We start from the raw sequence: 26277 nt of genomic DNA on the forward strand, positions 1-26277 counted from the left end.
ACAATATGTATGGATATCTCATATGATTAATCTAGAATCTGATAAAAAATGGTTACTAAAGAAGAACAGTCAACACTGCTTTATGTATCTATTTGTGTGAAGATTATCGTCTGAGATATTTAGGTATAAGCTTTTAATATAATCTTTGTTTATTATGCAAAGTGCGGATGTAGATCTCTTTCTCATCTCTTTTTGTTTATTTATTTTTCTTAATCAATGAAATAACTACAACGTATCACAGTGGCGGAGCTAGAGAAAAGTTTGTAGGGGGCATAATTAAAACTATTCATAAAACTAAGGACCGATTTGTTAAAACAGGAGGGGGCATATTTAGAATTAGTCAATACTTTACATGGGATTTTCAAAATGAGTTGGGGGCAGATGCCCCCCTGTTACTCCATGTGCCTCCGCCACTGACGTATCATTCAAGCTACGATCAAATTAATAAATGGTCAATTAGTTAACAAATTAGAAGACAGGTCAACAAAACCGAAAGCCACATAAAAAGAAAGAGAGTAACATATACGTAACGAACATAACCGCAACAAAAAGAAAGAAATGAACAACAAAACAAAAATATTAAACAAAAAGATTTTTGAAGATCCATAAGAAAAAGGAAGAAGCTTATGGCATGAGAGGACTGAGTGTTCTCACCGTTGTAGGCTTTTTAATAAAATTAGCATTGGATGTTCCAACTTTATAAGTCGAAGGAACTTAAATAAGGCCTCGACCCCTAAAGTGTTTATAAAATTCTATCTCTTGTCATGTCTTCTTCTTCATGTTTCTATCCCCTTTTCACTTTGATTACGTCTCTCTCTTTCTTTTGCGTAACTTTAACTTTACAATATCATCATCATCGTTCATTGTGAGTGAATATTGTCAACAAATATATAATGTAGCTTACTACTTACGGTATCACAAGGCTACTGCTTTCGTTCCATCTCTGACTAATGCAAAGTACACTTCACGAGATCATACAAGCAATCAGTGTTTCTTAAGAAACACTTCACTAACGTAGTAACGTTGAACTCTCGTGATCATACAAGCAATAAGGGTTGTAATACATCATGAAAAACATATTTGAGCAATTAGATGGCTGAAAACTATTAAACCGAAAACAACATACATATAAAAACAAATATATATGATAGAATACATGATATATTCTCTTGTAAGTAACTCATAACTCATAAGTAAGAACAAAACTAACAATGGACAAATAATCATCATCTTGGTACAGAAATATATATTTGAGAATCAAGAACTCTTAAAAACAAAATACCAATTCAATCAAGGTTTTTTCTTTGTCTATCTTCAGGAAAAAAACGTTCAGATATTTTCCAAACGTGACCTAGAAATGGCAATAATAAAACCACAAAAAATACTAAAAGATTATCTCTTTCTCTATTTCTTATTTCTTGATCGTCATGGTCGTCGTCCTCCACTGCAAATCCGTTATAAACGAAGCATTTCCCGGCGAAAAGCCCAACCGTCTCCGACACGACATTGTTACACCTCTGTGCATCGTCGAATACTTATTTTCGCCTTTTCTTGGCGCCGGTGGACATTCTCTGACCTCAGGGATTCTATTCTCCGGACGAGTTGGTGTTTTGAATCCGTCATTGTCTTCTTCCACACCTTCTTCATCTGATCTCTTCCTTTTCCGACAAGTTTCCAACACGAGTGTATTGTCTGAAAACGCCTCTTCCCTCGTCTCTGAAACCTCACCTAACGTTACATCTTCCTGCTTCAGGCTCGTGATCTTCGACATGCCAATAAATCTACAAAACTCAAGAACCTAAGAAGGGCACCAGAAAGAAGAAAAGAAAGAGACACCCTCTTGTTCTTGAGAGAGAGAAGAAGAATATGAAGGAGAAATAATGATTAATCAATGTAGATAGATCCAACGTGGTAAAGAATATTAATCAGGAAAATTGTCAGCTTTTCTTTATTCTTATTTTTGTTTCTTTAGCAATTTTTCAGGTTTGTTTAGAGATGGAGATAGGAGCGAGTTTATTGTGTTTGTTGTGACAAGGGAGAGAGTCTAAAGGCATACATAACGTATTGGAACCCTCTAGCTGATTTAGAAGGAGACCTGAAGTGACATCATGCGGCATAAAACCGTTACGATAATTCTATTTTTCTTTTATTATCTAGGAAAGAAATTAATCAAAGTATTGCATTGCCGATGCCTTTCTGCTTCTAGCAAGTTAAGCACCAAACTTGACGTCTGCCTTTACGTTTCCAAACTACATGTGCGCTTTATGCATTCTTAGCTTTTTTCTCCTGAAAAAAAAACATTGTTGCCGTTAAAGAGTCTTAAGACTTTAATTTCGTATCTTAATGTTAGTAATTTTTGTGTAACTGATATACTTTAGTGATTTATGCTAATGTAGTGATGCTGCATCACTATACTATACACCCAATAGTCCAATAGTTCTTGATTGGAACCATATCTTATGTTTTTAGCTAGAATTTATGATTACTATTATTTATGATATGTATCCAGTCTAATTAATATTTCTTTGAGCGGACATAAAGAATTTCTTATATATATTTGACATTTTACTATATATACTTTAGTGAGACATCTATTTTTGGTAAGATATCTAGATAAAAATGATATATCTCAAAGGTTTTTTTAATACAGGAAATCAATAAATCAAATAATAGTATCTGCTCGACCGTATAGATATTATGTACGTTTAAGAATGAAATTCCAAGACCATGAATTGTAAGTTATTTCTTCCATATTTAATGATAAACTAGATTTGAACCCGCACATACGTGCGGATATATGTTTTTTTTAAAATAACATTTAAAATATAAAATAAGTTATAAAGATATATATTTAATATCAATTTTTACGTATATAATTTTATGATAATTTCAAAAAGAATTGGGATATACTATTCAATTTCGAAATTAGTTGCTTAAATATATATAAAGTTTGGTCTAGACTAAATATGATAAACAAAATAATTGCATAATGGAAATGTATTTGGCTTTTTTTTTAAGAATGTTATTGTTTAGATGTATATAATGTTTCTGTTAGAAAATATCATATATGCATAAATTTAGGATAATTAGTTTAGTTTCTAATTAATGGTCTAACATAGACTTTTGTATGGTAGATAAAAAATAGGACTCTAAATTAATAGATTAGATGTATTAGAGTAGTCGCATGGTAAAAGACTGAGCAGTATTTATGAGACAAATAATGGCGATAAATAAAAAAATATTTTTTGACGTCAAATAAAAATATCGTTATGTAACTTTTCTAGCTGGATTAATTTGTTTTCCGTAGCATGTTAGTCATAGCCGTCTTATTTATCAAATGAAGGTCCAAATAAAAAACAATATACAAAACACACTTTTCATCATAGATTCATAATTAAATGAAAACAGAACCATAAAAATCTCTATTTCGCTTTATCATCATTTACTTACTTTTCCCCCATTACTAATCACCTAATTTCTCTCTAATTTCCTCTCTAAATAAAATAGGTATATTTGTAATTTAAAATTTTGGAAAAGTAAAAAACATTGGTACAATCAACCATACATACTAATTAAACCAACATTATTACCAAAATTAAAATATATTTGAACAAAACTGAATCCCAGCTGAAACCAATCAACCATACCAGTCGAACCGAATCGAACCGAGTGGTGGTGGAAGTAGAGGGTTGAAAAGTCAGTTAAAAAAAAGTAGTGGAAAACGAGGTGAGCCGAAATCGAAGGAGCCTGTGGACCCAGTTTTATTTACGCTTCCCCTTCATATTGTTTCTCTCTTCTTCTTCCGTTTCATTCTTTGCTCGGGCATCCTTCAGTTTCGATCCCAGGTAATTTTCTACACTCTTCGTTTGATTTGTTACATTGTAACGTGACTTTTTTGATGTTGTTGTTGGATCTGGTGTCTGTATTGTTATCATTGCTTCCTCTATTGGTGTCCTGTCGATTCCACCTCAATATCCTTCCATCTGTGTTTGACAATCATCTTATTGTCCACACCAATTCTTATTTGTTTAATCGACCAGAATCTTCAACTATTTTTTCTTTATTACAATGACTTTTTTTTCTCACCTGCTTTGGTTTTGTCTTTCTAATATTTTATTACAAGATTAGTCTAAAGATATATTATTGTCGCTGATAACAAATGGGTTTTGAATAAAGTAACGTGAGGAAACATAAAAATCAAATCGTTTTGGCTTGCAGAAAAGTTTTTTTTCTTTAAAATGGCTGATGGTGAAGACATTCAACCTCTTGTTTGCGACAATGGAACTGGAATGGTTAAGGTATTATCACTCATCATATATGTTTGTTTCTTGGTCCTATGAACAATGTGTCTTTTGCTTTGAATTAGGCTGGTTTTGCTGGTGATGATGCACCACGAGCTGTCTTTCCAAGCATCGTGGGCCGTCCACGTCACACGGGTGTAATGGTTGGTATGGGACAAAAGGATGCTTACGTCGGCGACGAAGCTCAATCAAAACGTGGTATCTTAACCCTCAAGTACCCTATCGAACACGGCATCGTCAACAACTGGGACGACATGGAGAAGATTTGGCACCACACTTTCTACAACGAGCTCCGCGTTGCACCCGAGGAGCATCCCGTTCTCCTCACCGAAGCTCCTCTCAACCCTAAAGCTAACCGTGAGAAGATGACTCAGATCATGTTCGAGACTTTCAACGCACCCGCCATGTACGTGGCTATTCAAGCCGTGCTTTCGCTCTACGCTAGTGGTCGTACGACCGGTATCGTGCTCGACTCGGGCGATGGAGTGAGCCACACGGTGCCTATCTACGAGGGTTATGCACTTCCGCACGCTATCCTGCGTCTTGATCTCGCGGGCCGTGACTTAACCGACGCGTTTATGAAGATCTTAACCGAGCGTGGCTACTCGTTCACCACGACAGCAGAGCGTGAGATTGTTAGAGACATTAAGGAGAAGCTATGCTACATGGCTCTTGACTACGAGCAGGAGCTGGAGACGGCTACCACAAGCTCGTCTGTTGAGAAGAACTACGAGATGCCTGATGGACAAGTGATCACCATCGGTGCTGAGCGGTTCCGTTGCCCTGAGGTTCTTTACCAGCCGTCTATGATTGGTATGGAGAATCCAGGTATCCATGAGACGACGTATAACTCTATAATGAAGTGTGATGTGGATATTAGAAAGGACTTGTATGGTAACATTGTGCTCAGTGGTGGAACCACAATGTTCCCTGGTATCGCTGATAGAATGAGTAAGGAGATCACTGCTTTGGCTCCAAGCAGCATGAAGATCAAAGTTGTTGCTCCTCCGGAGAGGAAATACTCTGTTTGGATTGGAGGGTCTATCTTGGCCTCTCTCAGTACCTTCCAGCAGGTACACACAGTCCCATCAGTTCCTTCCTCTGAACCAACTAAACCGAGTTCACAACTTAACCATTCAAATTTTGTTTTGACTTGTGCAGATGTGGATAGCAAAGGCGGAGTACGACGAGTCAGGCCCATCCATTGTTCACAGGAAGTGCTTCTAAGTTCAGGGGGTTTCGATTATTCTTACTGATGCTGCTCTTTGTTTTTGTTCTGTTCTGTTTTGTGATTGTGGCCAAAGACATGTTCAAGAATTTATGGTAATCTGTTAAAATATGTTTTCTTTTGTTTATTTAGTTCAACAGTCTTTGAGTGAATAATGGCATCTTTCTTTAATTATTTTATATAGCAATGTGTTTCAAATTCTTTCTTATCTTTTCTACGTTTTGTAGACTTTTATCAATTAAAGTTGTAAGCTATGGAAAGTTTTGCAGCCACCAAACTTGAGACATCAAATGATTAAAGAAGAGAAACAAACAAATACAATAAAATCTGAGTTAAGGAATCCCTAAAACTCTAGTTAACATTGTAGACACCAGATTATCAAAGAAACAAAAAAAGCCTACATGACACAAGAAAGAGGAGAAGAGATTTTAGTAGGGGACGGTAAAATTTGATGTATGAGTTAATATAATACATGGGCCTTGTGTTGGATCCCTGTTGTTTTGACTCTGATCAAAATATAATTTCAGATTTGAATGATGACTGCTCAAGTGAAGGCTGAAGCGTTCACTGAGCAGCTTTTATACATGATTGATGCAAATGTTGAACTGATGAAGGATGCTGAACAGAATGAAGCCTCTTTTCAATTCAGAAACTTGTTTTAGTCACTGTAGCCTCTAGGAAATGCAGCAATAGACGCAGTCTAAGTTCGACAAAGATCAAAGTAAAAAGGCCTTATGAAAAAGTTGAGAAAAATAGCAATGATGAGATAGAACTTCTGTTTTGGAGAAAGTGTAAAGTAAAAGGAGAAATCAACTGATCAGCAAGTCTCAGACAATCATACTTCACTTCACAGAAAGAAATGACATAAAAATGAGTCTAATACAACAGCTAAGATAGAAACCCAGTACTCAACAAATGTCAATGTTAGTTACTAATGTATAAACAAAAAGAAATAACTTTATGATATAAATGTATAATTAACCTACTGCTAGCTCATGTGGATGGACATGAATAGATTAAGAGAGGAAACTCCAAGGTATTTAATGTCTCATTTGTTATTGCAACATGTTAGTGATTGAGTTTCTCATCTTTCAGATCATGGTTGAACAGAGCAAGATGATAAAAAGACTTGACGATTCAATGGAAGATATAAAACAAGTCTGCTTAAAGTCTGGGTGATATGTGGAAATATATGGGTTGATGGTGTCCAAATAAATTGAAAATTCTGTAGATATAAAGTTCGACAAAAACTATGAAAAAGATGAAGAACTCTTTTGCACAAACTCTCAGGCCTGCTTATCTTCATAATCTTTAATATTAATTTTAGAATTTTACCCACATTTTAAAAATGCGGAATTATTTTGATATAATTTTAGTTTATTTGAAAAATATAAATACTGAAAAGAAAACATTTGTTATTATTTTTACTTATATTTTTTTGCTTAATATTTGCTTATATTTTTGCTATTTTTTCTTAATGAGATAGACCTTATATTAAGAAGCTCCTCTTCACAAGGTGGTAAGAAGATTTTGAAGAAGTCAAACTCAAAATTGAAGATGAAACAAAAAGATACTGAGACAGAAAGCACATATCAATTAACAATTATAATATCAATTAACAATTATAGTATGATACAAATTATGTATATCTTAATCGTTTAATTTGTGAAAATATTGAACATTATCAATTAGTCTTCAAAGAGAAAATATATGATTCTCTAAAATGTAAGTATGTCTTGTTCTTTTGTTTTATACTATGAAAATGAAATCATGTAAATAGTACAGAAGTTATATATTACATAATCTTATGTTTCTTCTCAATAATATTGGAATGCATTTTATGTATGTTCTTCAAACTTATGAAATACGAAGTGTACAGAAACATGTTAAATGATATGTATTTTGACCATTATTTCAGGAATTGAAAAACTAAAAAAGGAGATGAAAATAAGGAGAACTGTGTTTGTGTTTATCTTTTTACCTACACATTGAGAGCTCCAATTCAAACTAAATTTCATCATCATATTGTTAGCCGGCATATATTTCAAGAAAATATGTTTTTTCCATATGATATTATATTGTATTTGTTTTTGACCATTCTAGTGCTCTTCTCTTTCTTTCTTTTTTTTCCATTATGGTTTATGACCAAAATGTTTGACTCTTGTTCTACGTACCAACATCAAATTTTATCCAAGAAGTTCTTCTACGAAGGTACCAATTAAGTTTTACAATAGGTATATATGTATTGACTTATAAGTGAATATGTATTCTTCTAATGAGATCAACATTTCAACTCAACTAAAATAAACTTTTATACTTTTGTGATGCCTGAAACTATTTCAAAACAACACTTCTCCCTTTTTTTGGTTAATTTCAGATTCCAATTGATTGATTGGTTATGTAGTCAATGGAATCATATGCATTGACTTGATAACCTCACAGGCTACCGATATATTTTCACACATTGGTGTGACATTTGAGTACAAAGCAATTGGTAAGCAGTGGGATGCTATTGAGCTTAAAGATCTTGATATCGACAAGGATGAGTATACTGTTGTTATTTGTCTGTACAGGGCTGAGAACTTGCATGATGAGTCAGTCAAAGTAGAAAACTTGATAGCGAAGATTGTTAGTGAAACCAAGAATATTCCATTCTGGTTTAGATTTAGTCTCCTAGAATCGTGGACATATCCCACATATCTTGTAACAGTTTACTCTTTATATACTGTTGTAAATCACGTTAATGATTAAGGGAAAATACTTCTACTTTCATGGTATCAGAGGGTTCATCATCTTATCGATCCTGCACCATTCTTCCCGTTCTTTTCTTCCTTCTTCTCTTATATCTCTCACTTCTTTTCTCTAACCTCCGATCTCCATGGCTGCTCTTCTTACACCTCTGGAACGCGCCTATGGCGTTACAAATATCAAACAACATATCCCAATCATACTTGATTGTGATGATCACAATTACGATGTCTGGAGAGAGCTCTTCTTGATTCATTGTCAGAGCTTTGATGTCTCCGGTCACCTCGATGGAACCTTGCTACCGACGGACGATAATGATACTGCTTGGACTAAACGCGATGGGCTAGTTAAACTGTGGCTGTATGGTACGCTAACCAAAGAACTATTCAAAATCAGCTTCAAAACCGGTGGAACCGCTAGAGAAATTTGGATCCGCATTGAAAATTTCTTTCGCAACAACAAAGAAGCAAGGGCTCTGCAATTGGATCACGACTTGCGAACAAAAGAGATTGGTGATCTCTCAATACACACCTACTACCAAGACCTCAAGTCAATCGCTGATCTGTTGGCTAATGTTGACGCCCCGGTAACTGATCGTACGCTCGTTACTTATCTCCTCAATGGCCTCAACAGCAAATACGACAACATCATCAATGTGATCAAGCATCGCCAACCATTCTCTTCCTTTGATGATGCTCGTTCAATGCTTCTTCTCGAGGAAGACCTGCTTAACAGAGGAAAGAAAACTTCTGTCGTTAGTGATTCTTCATCTTCTGACAAGGTACTAAACGTCTCAGCTCCACCATCAAAATCCAACAATCAGTCTAATCAACAAAAGTTCTACAACAACAGAGGAAAGAAGCAGAACAACAGAGGTCATGGCAGCGGCTACAACAACCAAGCACGACCAATGTACAATCAATGGGGAGTTCCTTATTGGTCAAATGGCTATCCTATGTGGATGCAACCACAACCTATGCACTGGGCCAATCATCAACAGATGCCTCCGAATGCAAATCCAGGACTACTTCGCCCACGTCCTCTCCAAAATCAGCAAGCGCTCCAAGTCCAAACGGCTAACATCATGGAACAACCACAAATGACTATCGACTTTGCCTCAGCCTTCAACACAATGACGTTGATGGATCCGGCAGATCATCAGTGGTATATGGACTCCGGAGCTACCTCTCATCTGACCAACTCCTCAGGTAATCTCAAGTCTATTCTTAATGATAACACCGGACACACGGTAACAGTTGCCAATGGGGGTCAGATTCCTATCTTCCAGAAGGGCTCATTTTCTTTTCCTTCTTCTTCTCGTCCTCTAAATCTTACTTCGGTTTTAGTCACACCTTCTATAATCAAAAATCTTGTCTCTGTTCGTAAATGTACTAAAGATAATGCTTGTTCAATTGAGTTTGACCTTAATGGTTTTTCTGTGAAGGACCTTCGGACTCAGCGGACACTTCTCTGCAGTGACAATACTGGCGATCTCTATCATGTTTTTCCCACAAATAAGCTTTCTTCTCAGCATTCAGCTTTGCTAACGGCGACGTCCACTACTTGGCATCGTCGTCTTTCTCATTTGAATAATCAAACACTAAAGTCTTTGCTTTCTTCCAATGCTTTACGATGTAATAAACAAGATCATACATCGGTTTGTGATGCTTGCCAATTAGACAAACAAATAAAATTGTCATTTCATTCATCTGATTCAACTGTCACTGCTCCTTTCGACATAGTACACTCTGATCTTTGGACCTCGCCAGTCCTTAGCTTAAGTGGTCACAAATACTATGTGCTTTTTCTTGATCAATTCAGTCACTTTCTATGGGTTTATCCCATTAGATCTTAAGAAGAGGTTTTCTCAAAATTTCACCTCTTCTCTACCTATGTTGAAAACCAATTCAAAACTCAGATCAAATCTTTGCAATGTGATAATGGAACAGAGTATAACAACTCAAAGTTCCAGAATTACTTTGCCACAAAAGACATCACATTTCGTTTTTTGTGCCCTTACACGTCCCAACAAAATGGCCGATCAGAGAGAATGATTCGTACTATTAATAATTCCATACGATCACTTCTATTTCAAGCCAAACTACATTCCTCTTTTTGGGTCGAGGCTCTTCAAGCTTCTGTTCATGTCCTAAACCTCTTACCTTCAACTTCTATAGCCAACCAAATACATATCTCTAAGCTCTTCAAAAAGCCAGTGTCTTACTCCCATTTAAGAGTTTTTGGCAGCCTCTGTTGCCCAAATCAAAATAATTCTAATGCATCTAAACTCTCACTTTGTTCCTCGCGATGTATGTTTCTGGGGTATCCACAATTCCATCGTGCCTATCGTTGTTTTGACTTAACCACCAAAAAGATCATCATATCACGAAACGTGATCTTTGATGAAACTTCTTTCCCGTATAATGATCCAAACTCCCCTTCGGATTCGTCTTACAAATTTCTTGAGGAAGAAACAGAACCATCTGCATATCTCAAGTCTGTTCTCATAAACCCCACTGCTACTCCTCTCCCAACAATGGCAGCTATTGCTCCGTCTCCATCGCCAGTGTCAACTCGAGCTGCTTCCGCAGCCTCTGAGGCTCCCAGACACTCCATGGCAACTCGATCAAAGAGTGGAATTCATAAGCCTAAACATGTTCTGTCTCTTCTAACACAAAATCAATCTCCTTTACTAAAAAGCTACAAAGATGCCCTTTCCGACCCCAATTGGAACCCATCTATGAACTGTGAGTTTGATGCTATTATTAAGAGTCGTACTTTTGATCTGGTACCGCGCCCTAAGAACACTAACATTGTACGTTGTATGTGGCTACACAAGCACAAGTATGATGCACAGTGGAACTTCAAGTCTCATAAATCGAGACTGGTTGCAAACGGCAAATCGCAACAAGAAGGCATCGACTTCTCTGAAACATTCAGTCCTGTTGTAAAACCGGCAACAATACAAAGTGTGCTTCATGTCGCGTTGGCTAACGACTGGTCGGTGCATCAATTGGACGTCCAAAATGCTTTTCTTCATGGCACTCTTGATGAAACCGTCTACATGTTTCAGCCTCCCGGGTTCGTGGACTCAACAAAACCGAATCACGTATGTAAGTTGAATCGCTCGATATATGGCTTGAAGCAATCTCCTCGCGCCTGGAACGCTCGGTTTGTGCGATTCATCACCTCTCAAGGTTTTAAGCAAAGCAGGAGTGATGCGAGTCTGTTCATTTACAAGAGAGGGAACGACATCATTTGTTTACTTCTATATGTGGACGACACCATAGTCACTTCGTCGTCTTCCCTTCTCACCTCGAAAATCATCACCGCAATGAAGCAGGAATTTCCTATGACTGACGGTGGTCTCATCAATTCGTTCTTGGGCATTGCTGCAGTTCACAACAACAAAGGCATGTTCTTGCATCAAAGTCGCTATGCTGAGGAGATCTTGCTCCGAGCTGGTATGCAAGACTGCAAACCGGTAGCTACACCAGTGGATTTAAAGTCCAAACTCGCAGAGGACTTAGGCAAACTGCTAGACAACCCGACCGAGTATCGAAGTCTCGCAGGAGCTTTACAATATCTAACATTTACAAGACCAGATATTGCATATTCAGTTCAACAAATTTGTCTATTCATGCACGATCCGCGAGACATACACATGCAAGCTCTACGTCGCATTCTACGCTACTTACAAAGAACTAAAGACAGAGGGTTACAGCTACTAAAACATCAAAAAATTTCGTTGACAGCTTATTCAGATGCCGATTGGGTCGGATTTCCTTCTACCAGGCGCTCAACGTCGGGATTTTGTGTGTGTTTTAGGCGACAACCTCCTGTCCTGGTCTGCAAAACGACAGGCTACAGTGTCACGATCAAGTGCCGAAGCCGAGTATAAAGGAGTCGCAAATGCAGTAGCTGAAGCGTGCTGGCTACGCAACCTCCTCCTGGAACTGCATTGCCCTCTCCAACATGCCACCATTGTGTACTGCGACAACATTAGTGTTGTCTACCTCTCTTCAAATCCAGTGCAACATCAACGTACTAAGCACATAGAAATAGACATACATTTTGTTAGAGAAAAAGTACAAATGGGCGAAGTGAGAGTTCATCACATACCGGCTGCTTCACAGTATGCGGATATTTTCACCAAAGGACTACCCACCTCCTTGTTCAACAGCTTCCGCTCCAGTCTTGGTGTCAATACAATCGACCCTGCGACTGCGGGGGTGGGAGGGGGTGTTAGTGAAACCAAGAATATTCCATTCTTGTTTAGATTTAGTCTCCTAGAATCGTGGACATATCCCACATATCTTGTAACAGTTTACTCTTTATATACTGTTGTAAATCACGTTAATGATTAAGGGAAAATACTTATACTTTCAAAGATCAATCCCGATCTTTTCGACTTTGGGATTTTGTGAATGGTGCATACAAAATATACTTAGATACTTCGGGAAAGACCCCTTGAAAAATATAGAAAGAGCCGATTCAGACATGTGTATCTCACATAATGAACTTATTATCCCTCTCAGTCTCTTGTCCTATTACTCTGCTTAAAAGACAAAGTAACAGAAGATCAGAACCGAGCGGTAACTTGAGTGAAAAGTGCCTTGAAATCCTTTGTTGGGGTGCCTGTTCCCTCAGGCTTTGAGGCCAGATCAAGTGCTTTATACTTTGCCTCCTCGAGCTGCAACGCCTGCTCGAATAAGACACACCATGGATTAGAGGAGACACAAACTGATTTTTTTTTTAAATATGGTGCAACAATTCTAATGTACACACACCTGAACGCAGACTTCAGCAACATCAGCCCTTGCAATTGTTCTCATTTCTGTCTCTAGAATCTCGTCATCTTTTCCCACAATTAATTCTCGAATGCCACCTTCTTTGTCCTGCAGACCGCCCGCCCTGATTCCACAACTAATATATGTAAGATGACATTCCACCATTGCAATTTGAATCATATGCAAAGTCTAACCTGATGATGGTGTACGGAATACCGGAATCAGCCAAGTACTGCTCAGCTTTCCTCTTCCAAACCTACAAATTTTACAGAACCATGCTTAAAGATTGTGAACATTTTTTTTTGCTGTCAAACTCATCTTCTCTGTTCAAGAAAAACAAAGAAAGAAGAATCACCAGAATGTTGGCATTGCCAATGCTATTCAAGGGGTTGTTTATGTTTGTTCCTCCCATCGACCCCACCAAAACAATCTGCTTAATTCCTGCTGCCTTAGCTGTTCAAAAAAGACAAGATCATCAACCCTTTCTCTACAAAGACACATATAAAAGTACAAAGTTTCATCAATTTCCAACTCAAAACCAATTGGCAATTAATGGATTGACCCAAGTCTTTCATGTAGGAGTTCATATATTTACACACACTCTTTAAATATTAGTGTAATAAAAAGCTCAAAGAGATGAATACAAACCAGCATCTATCTGATTCTTCTGACCAATCCAATCAACCTACAAAATAAGGACAAAGAATCAAAAACCAAACAAGAATGTACAAAACCCACAAGAACACAGTAGCAACTAGTTGTTGTCACCTGTTCAGGATAAGCTCCTTCTTCAAAGTAGAACTCAGGTCTCTCTCCTTTGCTAGGATCAAAACCAGGTTTCATCTTCGGTACAGCGCTCGTAAGAATGACCAAAGCATCAATCCCTTGCACAGCAGGAGCAATGGATTCAGGGTCTCGAATATCACCGACGAACACTTCGTCCTCTCCACCGATCTTCTCCTTGCTCTCTTTCGTCCTCACCAAGCCTCTCGCCACGAACTGATCCGACCTCTCCTTCAACTTCTTGTACACGATTTGCCCTGAAATGCATAGGAACAAATCTTCTTAGCGTTCTTGAACATGATTAGCTATAACGTGATGGACAAGAAAGAGAGAGAAGGAACCTGTTCTGCCACCGGCACCGGTGACGAGGACGGTGAGAGGCTCAGCTGCTGCGGCGGCGGAGACGGTTAAGGATACTCTTCTGAGATTGCCGGTAAATTTCCTCCGACCGTAGATCGACGTCGTGTCTGAAACAAGCGAGCGGAACTGGAGAGACGGCGAAGAAGGTGGAGTTGAGGAGCGAGGAACTGAGACGAAGGAAGAGGAGACAGCTCTGGATTTGTAAGTGTTGGAAGGAACAAGTGCATGGAAGAGTGTAGTCGTCGACATCGCCATTAACTGGAGTTAGGTAAGCTCAGACGATGACGAGAGAGTCGGAGGAGACACACCTTATCGTTTCTCAGATTCTCGCCACGTCACCTTGTCGTTCGAATGGTTTGATTTTCACTTCGAGACGGCCGACGGGCCTGTTTTTCACTTGGGCCTGGAGCAATCTCCTAAAACACAATTTTTACATTAATGTATTATAAAAAATATATAAAAATTATTATATCCAATTTTACAACTGAAATTTAAATATATTTTTTAAAAAAATGATATGTAGTGATTTTATTTACTGTATAATGAACAATCTTACTGTATAATGAACAATCTTATTCATTACAAAATTCACATTTAACAGTTATATATCATCATGTTGAATTTTTAAATAAAATTTTCCTTATTAATTAATATAAACAGTAATAAATATTTAATCAATAGAAATTAGGGTGTATATACAGACAGCAAAATGAGCTAAGTACCCAAATCCTTTTCAAGGCACTGTTATATTTTAAATAATACGAAACAACCCCTACATACCTACACAGTTATGGTATCTTGTAATATCAGATTTTATGTCAGAACCAAGCAGATAGCAACCCTTTACACACAAGATAATTACCAATGTTATGTCTTGTTTAAAACTTCTCGAGAAAACCAGAGGTCGTCATTTACAAAGCTTTAAAACTCATTTTTCTTCAACAAAAATCATTCTCTTTTCACATTTTTTGAAGAAAAATCACTCTTTTCACATTCCTTAAATAAAAATCTCTCTTCATTCATCCGAAAAGCGTCCCATTCTCGTATTCGTATAGATCCAAAAAGTGTGAGTTGCCAATATGGGTGATTTGCTTATCACAGAGCGCATGTTTGTAGCTGGTGAAGAACCTGCTGGAGAAACAGTTAATGTACATATCACAAGCCCAAGAGGACTGAATCCATAATCGACGCTATAGATCCAGATGAGGTAGAGTTTCTACGAAGCACAACGTTTGGGAAGATCATATCCATGACCGAAAACCCTTCCTTCTCTGTCAGTTTTGGCCAATACATCATCTAGGTATGCTTTGTGATAGCATGTAACCTTTCTTCTTAGCCCCAGTTTGCAACCTAACAGTTATTGTAAAAGATAGTTCTTAATATTTGTTATCAATCCTACTACAAAACATCATCTGTCAACCTATCTCGCAGTAGAAGAAGAATGTAAGGTTGGGAATATTTTAGCAAACACCTTTTTGTTACACACGTAGAGTCCAATGCCTTATCACCAAAAATTACACGATAACTGTTGTTGTTAACCTATATGTTTTTTAAAAGTAGTCTAAGATCAAAATTTATTATCTATTGTTCACTTTGTATATTTTTATTTTTTATTAGGCTGAGGTGAAGTTCATCTTATATGACCAAGCAAGTTTAATGGCCTCAGAAACAGACTTTGGGTGGAATGACGAGAGGATGAACTTGTGGGTAACATAGTTGTTAATCTATATACTTTTTCAAAGTCGATTACAAACAAATATGTGCAACTATTGTCTATATTTGTTGCTAATAGTTTCTTTATCTGTTACGATTAAAATTAGCTATCCATTACACACTTTGTATTTTTTCAAATTTTATTAGGATGAGGTGAAGTTTATCTTAGATGATCAGACATGTTTGGTGACCCTAACAACAAGTTTAGGGTGGGATGCCATGCTGGATGAGGAACTCGTCGATAACATGATTGTTAACCTATATGTTCTTTGATAGTTGAGTTCAGAACAAATGTAACACATATGCTATCTATATATATTAGTTACTAATAATCTTGTTATCCACTACGATCTTAATTAACTGTCCCTTGTTCAAATTGTATCTATTTGATTTTTATTAGGTTAAGATTAAGTTAATCTTAGATGGCTAAACACAAGAGTTTGGGTGGGATGACAAGGTGTCTTCAGCCTTAAATCACCGGTGAAGCACAAAGAGCACATATATGGAGGAGATACTGGAATAGTTGCTAGAGAGGACATAAGCAATAATTCAATATATTATATCTGCTACAAATATAGGATGGTCCCCATATTGCATGTTAATAAATTTATTAACGTAAGTGTTTAAATTCAATTCAAGATATATTTGTCCCAATTGTTCTCTTAGAAGTTAAACGTTTTTATAACATCTAATATATATTGTTAGGTGACACAGCTCATCCGGTTAGGTTAACTTAAGTACGTCTTATGCGAAAAAACTATACACATAACACAATGTCTACAGTGTAACATGTTCATTAGCTAATACTAGTCTATATATAATACTAAAGCACATCCAGATACACTTGTACCAAGTATTTTCCTATAATGTAAACATAACAATATAACATAACACGTCCAAAAATTCAGTATGAAAAAACATAACACATGAGTAGGTGACAACTCCATCTGGTTAGGCGAAGATAAGAGCATGATTAACCCGGAGTTCTTAGGATGAAGTTTTTATCAAAAGTTAAAACTGTTTTTTAACTTTTAACTAAAAAAACTAAGAATCGATTCTTAAATAAGGACTTTAAGAACCGGTTCTTAGCTTTTTTAGTTAAAAATTAAAAAACAGTTCTTAACTTCCGCTAAGAACCACACTCTAAGAACTCCGGGTTAATCATGGTCTAATATATCATGTTCGATTAACAAAACGAGTGGCTAGGACAAAAACTAGCTGCAGACCTACTTTGTACTAATTACCTACATCTGTTCTATGAAAGATCAAACAAAATCCTAAAGTGTACACGGTTTATCCAACATCATCTCGGCCTAGGGGCAAAATTGGTAGATGGTACCAAATGTTGAACAGTGTAAGAGAGTTTTAAAGCAAGTGGGGTATCCACCCAATTTAGTGCACTTTTACGTATATCCAGTTAATTGTCTCTTTAATCAAATCACTATACCAAATGTTTTCACTAAAAACATACTAAATGGTTTGATATAATTATTTGTAGTACTAGTACCATAATCTGCTTTAGATTTTTGACCCATGAACCATGAAATTTTCCTTATTTATTAATGATAACTTCATACATTTTTGAACCATGAAATACATTTTAGCTAGAGAAAGTGCATCATATTGTTAGCGAAACTGCAATGTGCCAATGGAAACATTTTGTTGGGGTCATTTAGATTCGATTTAAGTACTAATTTATTGTAGACTTTCAAGAAACTCTTGCTATGTGGCATGTTTATCCTTGAGAGTAGTTGACGGCGTAACGCCAGCCCCTCTCGTCGGGGCTAGGTCTTAGTTTTTTAAGTTGAGAAATCGAAACTCGAATATCGAGAGAGATAGGAAACAGCTCAATTTTTTAAACGTTGAGAGAGAGACTCTCAACACCAAAAGGACGGTTGTTTCTGTAATTAGGTTTCTTTACGTACTCTACAAGCAACAACAACAACAACAAAAAGTACAGAAAATATAACAAAAGTCGTTTCTCTTACATCAAAACAAAGTGGTTTGACGACCGACTCTTCTCGGTAACCCAAAATTCTGATAAGACCGTATCTCACCATTAACCGTAGCCGTCACGATCACCATCCCCCAAGCCGTAGGCCGTATAGTTTGAGGACCGTGTCCTCCACTATCGAACCACGACCACGAAGACAACCTCGACGACGTGTTTATAGACGGAGACTCCCCAAACCTCGACGACTGCTGCTCCGAACCGTTCATGCTCGACCCAAACGACTCGCTGCTTCCTACCTCACCTCCTCCAACCTCTTCCTCCGGTTGTTGCTGCGGAGTGATTCTCTTGGGGATGGGTGGTAATCCCGGTTTCTTGTGCCGGTTTGGTGCAGCAGTGGTGGCCGAGGTTTCTTCTCTTGTTGGTGAGCTTACGGCGGACGAAGGCTGGCTCGAAGTGGATATGCGCTTTGAGTGGCGTTTGGAGTGCATTTGGACCGGTGGTGGCTCGCCTCTGACGTGACCGTGCCATGGGACAGCTGCTGAGACGTTTTTGCATTCGAAATGTTCGTGTGATTGTGTCGTGTTTGAAGATCTTCTGCCTGTTTCGGAGGATGTTCGGTGACTGTCTCGTTTCCACATGTAAACTTGAGAGTCTTCGCTCGCGCAGATTATGTATTTACCGTCTTGGCTATACGAAGCTGAGATTTGGCTGCTTGTATTTCTAAAGCCTGTAAACAAAACCGTCAACTTTTGTTTATATTCTTTCGGAGAGAACGGCTAGAACATATGTCTAAAGTATTATTAAGTTACAATTTTATTGGTGATAAGTGGATTGGTCTATTCATCTTATATTATTATTGTGTAATGAGAATTTTACCTTTAAATTTGTGAATAACTTCTGAACCATCTAGGATTCTAATCCGCGAGTCAGCGGACGTGACAAGAACTTCTGATGGATTCACCGGAGAAAACTACAATATACGAAAAGTGTACTTGCATTACACGGTGTTTGTTTAGGCAAGTCTTAACGGTTCTCTTTTAAAGATACTTACCTGAAAACTGGTGATCTTATTTTTTGATTGTTTTTTCTTATGAGCCTGAAGATCAATCTGATTAGTTTGATTCAGCTTACAGTCTGTTCTACACAATAAACACAACACGTAGCAGTTAAAACACAGTATTCAACTGAGAAATGATGTTTGGATTCAGACAGAGTTTAAGGAGAACCTTCTGTATCGTAAGCACGGCAGATTCCTTTATTTGATCCGATGAATGCGCCCTTCAAAATCAAGATTCAATCATTGAAAGAGCCGTGATGGATTGTGTATAGAAGACTGGTGCAAGAAACAGAGCTGATACCTGACCGTCTGGAGTGTAGCAAGCAGCAGTTACCATTTCATGAAGATCACTCCAATCAACAACCTGCCGATTCTGTATACTCCATATCCTTATCTTAGCATCAAGCGACCCGCTTATGAAATAGTTTTCATCCACTGGGTTAAACTGAATGCATGTCACTGTTGAATCAAATGGACTATGGTCAAAGGAGGAAATTAGAATGTGAAAAAGACAAATAAACTAACGAGGAGTTGGGCTAGTGGCTAAAATTCTTATATTATCCAGTAGGTGTCTTTTGATCAAAAAAAAAAATATATAGTAGGTATCTAAGGAGTTATATGTTCAAATCTCATTAGGAATGTCTAATATCTAAAAGATAATGAATTTAAAATGGTTTTGCACTCACCCTAGGGAATCAGCCCAAAACCTCTAATTGTTTAAAGAAAAAAGACAAATAAAAAGAATGTATCTCACCATAGTCATTGTGAGCAAACAATTTGAGACATGTTCTGGTTTCTAGATCCCATAACCTGACTGTTTTGTCCATAGAAGACGACAAAAGAAGCTGAGATTTGGACCATGAAAGATCCAAAATATCAGCTAAGTGACCTTTCAAAGAGCAAACAGGCTTCTCCGAAAACGAAAAGACCGTTTCAGGAACATGAACATAATCAGGAATCTGATTGCTGTTCTTCCTCCCTGACGAGCCTTTCCCTTTCTTCTTCTTCTCAACTACAGCCATCTCATTCCCAGCAGAGTCGCAAAGGGATGGATGTATCGGTGTGAGACTCCCTTCGTTCATAGACATCAACTCACATTCCTGCACCTCCCACACATGAATGACTTGATCATGTCCCCCACTCGCAAGATAATGAGCATCCGGACTAAACTTAATAGTCCAAATCGAACCCTCGTGAGCTTGAATCTCTTGACACATATGCAACGCGCTTAGCTCCTTGTAAGACTTCCCCGTTGGTCTCACTTTCACCCACTCATTAGCTTTCCCATGTTTATTATCTTTCCCCTTTCTAGGACTATCGCTATCGGTTACATCTTTATCTACACCTCTTAAACTCATCGAGTGAGCCACACCTTTTATGTTCTTCAGCAACGCGGCTCCTCTCCTCTTACTCAACCTCACGCTCTTCGACAAATACGAGTTGAACTTCCTTAGATCCACAAGGGGTTCGTAGTTGATCCTGTTCACGTTCTCTCTACGCATAAGCTCTTTCACCACGGGGGAGTACCCGACGCATTTCTCAAACTCCTCCAACGTTAGCTGCTTCCCCGTTTGTAAATCACTCAGCCTATTCCACATCCCGTCTTCGTCGTACTCGTTGACTATAAACTCCTTACCCGTGTCGAGATTCTTGATCAGGAAAAACGCGCCGAGTCTCGCTTTCGACGACGACGTTAACGATGTCAACGCAGGGGATGATTGTCTGATCGGTGTCTGGTGCTGCTGGCAGATTCTCGTCCGAGAACTAACTCCCATTGTAGAGTATGTTCTCGTCAAACGATGCTTAGAGACTTTACCAAGAACCTCCTCTTTTCTCCGCTTCTCGATCAAGAACCTCTCGATGTCCGACTCCGATCTCGACCGTGCGAACAGAGCATTGTCGTGATCCTCCTCAACCTCACCGTTCTTCTTGTTGTTATGGTTATTATTATCGAGAATGGCTGCGTTGGAGACGACGCGGCGGATGGACACGGAGTTGACCATGTCCTTGTTGCTGGCGAGGCCCATCCCGTGGAGGAGACGGCGGCGGCGCTCCGAGATCGATCCCGGAGCTGCCATCCAGATATCGTAATCGGGAGACATCATGGTCGTTGACGTGCGGAACTTTCTTGAGGCGGAGGTCATGGAGGAGACGGCGGAGGAGAAGGAGTGGCGGCAGTCGTCGAAATCATCTTCTTCCTCGTCGGAGGAGGAACCTGCCATGTCGAATGTGAGGGCGGAGGAGAGACGGTCGTGCGTTTCGAAGAACCTGTCGTCGTCGTCCTCGAAATCTCCTAATCCCGCCCAGTCCATCGTCATCGTCCTCTTCCGATGCATCTTGTTTCCACCGTTCTCCATCTTCTTCTCCTCTAATGATTCGCAATGTCGAGAAAACTAATTTAAATTGCATATAGAACAGAACAGAGATATTAAAAAAAAAAAAACAGAACAGAGTTTCAAAAGATTTGGCCTTTGTCGGAGATGATGATGAATCGATGGATGATTATGGAAGGATGGGCAAATCGGGTATTATGGGGAAAGTGTCAAGACGTGTTTTTCCTTGCAAGACATCGCCTCACGTTCATTTTTTAAACTTAAAAAATTAATTTTATTTTTTCATGATTTTTGATTTCAGACACGATTCAACCAATGATCGTGGAAGCATGTTTTGTGCTCATCGTTGGAAAGTATTTACGTTTTGGTTCGGGTTTAATATGAACACATCGTATGATCCACTTTACGTGTTAAACAAAAAGAAAAAAAAATAGTATTATTCTATAACTAATGTTAGCCTTTATGTCTTTATCACAAAATTTTATTACTACAATGTTTTAATTGAATTATTGAATATAACAAGACGATACTGTAGTTTTGCTTGTATCTTGGGTTTAGGCTGCACTGGACAAGAAGACCGATCTACAACTGCACTGAATCCTAGTCTTGACCATCATGCCAACACGTTTGATTAGTGGAACTGCTTGATCTTCACATGAATCATTTATATATATAAGGCCATTATAGTATTAGGACGAACATCTTTTAATTAGTTTTGGGGTTAATAAAACATTTTTATATCCTTAATAGAAACGATTACAATACTACGAGTACTTTTGACCATAATGAGACGAAGACGAGTTTCATATTTATTTTCTTTTTCAGAAATAGGTTGACCATGTTTAGAAGAGATTCTAAACTATTCTCTATAATCAACATGTGGTTTTATCAGCATAATCAGTGAAAGAAAACCCCATGGTTGAGAGAGAACATATGACGGAGCTTGGATATGAGCAATACAGATATATGTACTATATGACGCGCACAGTCCAATTGGTCTACCAAAAAATAATGTGCATCACCAAAGGGACCAAAAGTATTGATGCGAGGTTTGCTTATATTCCTGATATGACTGACGTAGGTGCAACGAACGTTTGAGCAAGCAAGTTTCTTGAGATACTAGTGGGACTGTGGGAGTAATGGAGATGAAGGTACTTCTACTATTATTTTGTAACGACCCGGTTTCTCTAAACCATATTTAGAAATTTGTTTGGTTAATTATTCTCTAAACCAAACCATTTGAAATAAACCAAAGAGATATATAAGTCGTATACATCTCCATCTTTGACGATCGAAACCTAGCCGCACACCTCCAATTAAACCATTGTTCACCTCCAAAAATCTGATGCACCGCGATGCCACCACCGGCTCTTCCGGTTGTCTTGGAGCCATCACGCCATGTCAGAGAGAGAGCCTCGTCATCACTGGTCAAACGTCTCACGTGTTGTTGTCTCGCATCGAACTCGAGAGATGTATATATGACGTGAGGAGGAGGCACACAAAGACGGAGCCACCGTCTCACCACCGCCGCACCGATCAGATCCACACTGTTGTTAGTCGCAAGCCATTGGAGGAGGCAGTCATGTCACCGGAGAGTCGTGATAGCCAGAGATCGTACCAGCCACTGTCATCAACCGTTATCTAGCTAAGTGTTGCCTCCTTTGTCACTTGTGCCACAAGTAACGTATATACCACAAACCATAAACGTGTCTTTGCATGTGTTTAGGTGTAGTGAATGTTATGCCAACCTGGAGTTACTTGCCCATCATTTTAAAATAAGGCGTACAAAGATTTATGGAACAAGTTTCGCTCGACACCATGATTAGGAAGGAATCTTTTAAAGTGATGTTAGGTGAGATCGTTCCCGAGCTTTTGATGAGCCATATCCAATATTTGCTAAGGTGAGGGTCTTTTCTCGAATTCCTCTTACACGGGTTAGGACCTTGAATAAGTATAATTTATTTCTAATGTGTTTCCGTCTACGTAAAATCGAGTCTGTTATTGCTTGTTTAGTTTTTAGGTTCTTTGCTTAAACCGGAACTAGGGTGTTAGAGGATTCAACAATGATTGTTTCATTTAAAATTGGTAAATAAAAATAGTTCTTTTATTAGGAGTTATGTGATTGTTTAAGACGGATACAGAGACGGACTTCTGTATGCCGGATTGTGTGGAGGTTACGGTCAGCTATAGTCGACCGGTTGACGCGTAACCCAGGAGGTCGATAAAATCGTCTACGGGCGTGTGTTACCGAGCACTTGTTCGGTGTGTGTATGAACCGAGCACCTTTTCGGTAGTGTTTTGGCCTGTTAGTGGGCAGCGAGTGTGCACCTTGCTAGGACTGTTGTGTGATCTTTGGGTACTTTAGGTACCATGTTTGCAACGTGTTAGGATTAAATTATATTTATTCGGAGTGCTCTGTCCGGGTCCATGGACTTCGGGTTTAGTATCTCATACCTCACTGAGTGACTTCCCCGTTACTCACCCCTCATTTGCCCCTTGCAGGTGAGACAGATGAGTATATGATATTTGGACGGATTTGGTGCTACTGAGCTTTTTATTCGGATTTTTATTGGGCTTTGGGTGAGTGTAATTGGGTATATGGGCTTTATTATACGAGATATTATTGGTGGCCCGCTGTTCTCCGGATTGAAGGTGACGGGTGTCACATATTTGTTCACTGTTCAAACACAATTTAAAAACGTCTCTAATCACTTTGAGATGAAGGTTTTATTGTTCACAAGAATCAAAACCACAAGAGACTACACAATCAATACAGCTTTCTATATACATCTCCATATATGTTTTTGAGTCTAACATCAATTCGTTACAGCATCAGGGTTGAGAAGTATTGCTCGAACTCTTGATCAATCGTGGGCTTATTTATGACATGCTGAGGAGAATCTGCACACACGAAACCAAGTTAGTGAATTTCCGGTTCAGGGAATCGGTATGGACAGATCCAAGAATCGGTTTGTACCTTGGTCAACAGTCCATCTCCCAGAAGACAGAACATACTTAGCAGCATTACTACACCCATTACCTTCGTCTTGCTCTTCTTCTTCTTCATCATCAAGGTAGGTAATGTTTTCAATGTCTTTGTCTGAAAAATCCTCTAAGTTTTGGGTTCCATAGATGAAATCAAGATGGCTTTCAAATGAAATCATCTTGTCTTCACTACAAGATCCAGATGATTCCTCTTTCATTTCAATCTCATTTTCACATTCCATAGAAGTTGAGTTCAGACATGACACTGAACACTCTGAATCAAGCTCTGCTCTGGCATTGGTATTGTCGGAACAAGCAGCATTGTCAAAACAAGCATGCTTGGACAAAGGTAATAATGATAACTCTGATTGATCGGTCTGAAACTTCCTCTTCTTGCTCACTTCAACTGCTTCCATATTCAACACTTTTTTACTACTGGTAATGTTATGTAAACTGCAAGAAACCAGACAACACCAAATGAGAACACATTAGATTTTCACTATAAAGATAAACATTTAAGGAGCTTAATCCTCAAATAGTGAATCAAGTTTATTGATCTTGAACTTGATTTTAAAGGTTCATAAGAAATCAACAATTATAAATCACATTTATTATAATAAGCTAATATAAAGACAGTACTCTCAATCATCCTCTAGAGGTGTGATTTGGTCAACCATTGACATGAACACATATAACTTACAAATCAATCATCTTATGCATCTATGTATCTTTAAGAAATGGAAAGAGGTATCAGAAGAGGACGAAATTTAATTTCTAAACTAAACACTAACCATTGTGAGATTATAATACATGGGGGGATCTAGTATTTGAAAGCCTCAAACACCTGACGCTCACAAATCCAAGTAGCAAAATAGTAAAGGAAGAGGTTCAGAAACCAAAACCTGCTAAGCTCAGACAATGGCTTCTTGTTATCAACTTTCTCTTCAGGCATAGATCGCTGAGAGAGATAGAGTTCAAAGATAATTTAAAATGATGAATTAATGCTCTTTCCCCTTTCGGAGGGTCGTTAATATCTGGAACTGGAAACTTTTAAAATACTAAATCGATCGTAAATAGTCCCTGTGTCGACTCAGGAGCGTGTACTCTACGAAGTTAGATGAACCGTCGATCTTGTTAATACGATGTTCGATTTCGCGCGTGTCCTGTCATACACTGGGAGAAGAATTCATGCGCTGGAGAGGCGACCCATCTCCTTTCACTGGACCCTTTTTTTACTCCATAACGATTTTATGGGCTTTGGATGAGGTCTAAATATTTAAACTTCTTTTGTAACATTTGTATAAATATTTCTCATTTTACCAGCTGCCAAAAAATACCAAGATAATTGTTTATATTATTTTCATGAAAACATATTTTAAAATGTAATTATTATTTTTTTATTTCTAAAAATACAACTTGCTTCCTTTTTTGCTTTCTTTGTCCAACGATTACAACTTGTTTTCTTCTGTAACATTCTAAGAAAATAGAAAACTGTTATAAAATAACTTATAATTTATAGTATCGTGAAATTTAAATAAGAGTAGAATTTAATACCCGTAGGAAGCAAATAACACTAGTATAAGGGAGAGAGTTTATTATAAGAAGGAAGAAGAAAATGTAATGATTCTTTGATGAATTACTCTTGTTCTTGTTTATGGTGTACAAAAGAGTGAGATGAGTGATGGTATTTATAGTGAACAACAATAAATAAAATAACAAAGATAGTGCTTAATTTGGTAAATGAGTGGGTGATCATAGTGCTTGATGAGTAGATGATCATAGTGCTTGAGTTGGTAAAGGAGTGGATGATCATAGTGCTTGAGTTTGGTAAAGAAGTGGATGATCATTTCAATGTTTATCTTATAACACTCCCCCTTGATCATCCATCTTGTATTACGTGGTGCCTCGTTAAAAACCTAGTCATGGAAAACCCAATGGGAAAAACCGTAGTAAAAGTAAAAAGAGTACAACTACGTAAGCTCCCCCTCGAATGAGTAGTCATAGAACCTTTAGAACAATGATAGA

General features: G+C 38.0%; 5 protein-coding genes and 2 long non-coding RNA genes across 8 annotated transcripts; 3 read left to right on the plus strand and 4 right to left on the minus strand.

Annotated features, from left to right (window-relative positions):
• Nucleotides 1-1127: 1127 nt before the first annotated feature.
• LOC106385727 (cyclin-dependent protein kinase inhibitor SMR12-like) lies at nt 1128-3475 on the minus strand. Its single transcript, XM_048755110.1, has one exon. It carries the CDS (start codon nt 1769-1771, stop codon nt 1412-1414), a length of 360 nt encoding a protein of 119 aa, XP_048611067.1. The 5' UTR covers nt 1772-3475; the 3' UTR covers nt 1128-1411.
• Nucleotides 3476-3716: 241 nt separating this feature from the next.
• On the plus strand, nt 3717-5729 carry LOC106387088 (actin-1-like). The gene is made up of 4 exons (XM_013826898.3): nt 3717-3845; nt 4219-4298; nt 4367-5374; nt 5463-5729. Exons 2-4 carry the CDS (start codon nt 4239-4241, stop codon nt 5526-5528), a joined length of 1134 nt encoding a protein of 377 aa, XP_013682352.1. The 5' UTR covers nt 3717-3845; nt 4219-4238; the 3' UTR covers nt 5529-5729.
• A 6908-nt stretch (nt 5730-12637) lies between these two features.
• On the minus strand, nt 12638-14630 carry LOC106410667 (uncharacterized protein At2g37660, chloroplastic). The gene is made up of 7 exons (XM_013851221.3): nt 14192-14630; nt 13836-14107; nt 13716-13752; nt 13423-13520; nt 13262-13323; nt 13068-13191; nt 12638-12979 (listed from the first exon to the last, which is right to left on the minus strand). Exons 1-7 carry the CDS (start codon nt 14463-14465, stop codon nt 12860-12862), a joined length of 987 nt encoding a protein of 328 aa, XP_013706675.2. The 5' UTR covers nt 14466-14630; the 3' UTR covers nt 12638-12859.
• A 208-nt stretch (nt 14631-14838) lies between these two features.
• Nucleotides 14839-16008, plus strand: LOC125585659. The gene is made up of 2 exons (XR_007322652.1): nt 14839-15510; nt 15828-16008. It is a non-coding gene; the product is annotated as an uncharacterized LOC125585659 (long non-coding RNA).
• Nucleotides 16009-17702: 1694 nt separating this feature from the next.
• LOC106409720 (WD repeat-containing protein 44) lies at nt 17703-21395 on the minus strand. Its single transcript, XM_013850293.3, has 6 exons — nt 19689-21395; nt 19236-19393; nt 19104-19155; nt 18929-19011; nt 18754-18847; nt 17703-18604 (listed from the first exon to the last, which is right to left on the minus strand). Exons 1-6 carry the CDS (start codon nt 21289-21291, stop codon nt 17913-17915), a joined length of 2682 nt encoding a protein of 893 aa, XP_013705747.2. The 5' UTR covers nt 21292-21395; the 3' UTR covers nt 17703-17912.
• A 1004-nt stretch (nt 21396-22399) lies between these two features.
• LOC125585662 lies at nt 22400-23999 on the plus strand. The gene is made up of 2 exons (XR_007322653.1): nt 22400-23168; nt 23770-23999. It is a non-coding gene; the product is annotated as an uncharacterized LOC125585662 (long non-coding RNA).
• On the minus strand, nt 23959-25775 carry LOC125585661 (protein FAR-RED ELONGATED HYPOCOTYL 1-like). 2 transcript variants are annotated; one of them, XM_048755111.1, is made up of 3 exons: nt 25155-25775; nt 24245-24705; nt 23959-24168 (listed from the first exon to the last, which is right to left on the minus strand). In XM_048755111.1, exons 1-3 carry the CDS (start codon nt 25202-25204, stop codon nt 24092-24094), a joined length of 588 nt encoding a protein of 195 aa, XP_048611068.1. In that variant the 5' UTR covers nt 25205-25775; the 3' UTR covers nt 23959-24091. The 2 variants fall into 2 exon arrangements, with proteins under 2 accessions (XP_048611068.1, XP_048611069.1); XM_048755112.1 differs by having other exon boundaries at nt 25044-25761.
• Nucleotides 25776-26277: the final 502 nt, after the last annotated feature.

This window comes from Brassica napus, chromosome C4, assembly GCF_020379485.1.
Source record: "Brassica napus cultivar Da-Ae chromosome C4, Da-Ae, whole genome shotgun sequence".
Classification (NCBI taxonomy): Eukaryota; Viridiplantae; Streptophyta; class Magnoliopsida; order Brassicales; family Brassicaceae; genus Brassica; species Brassica napus.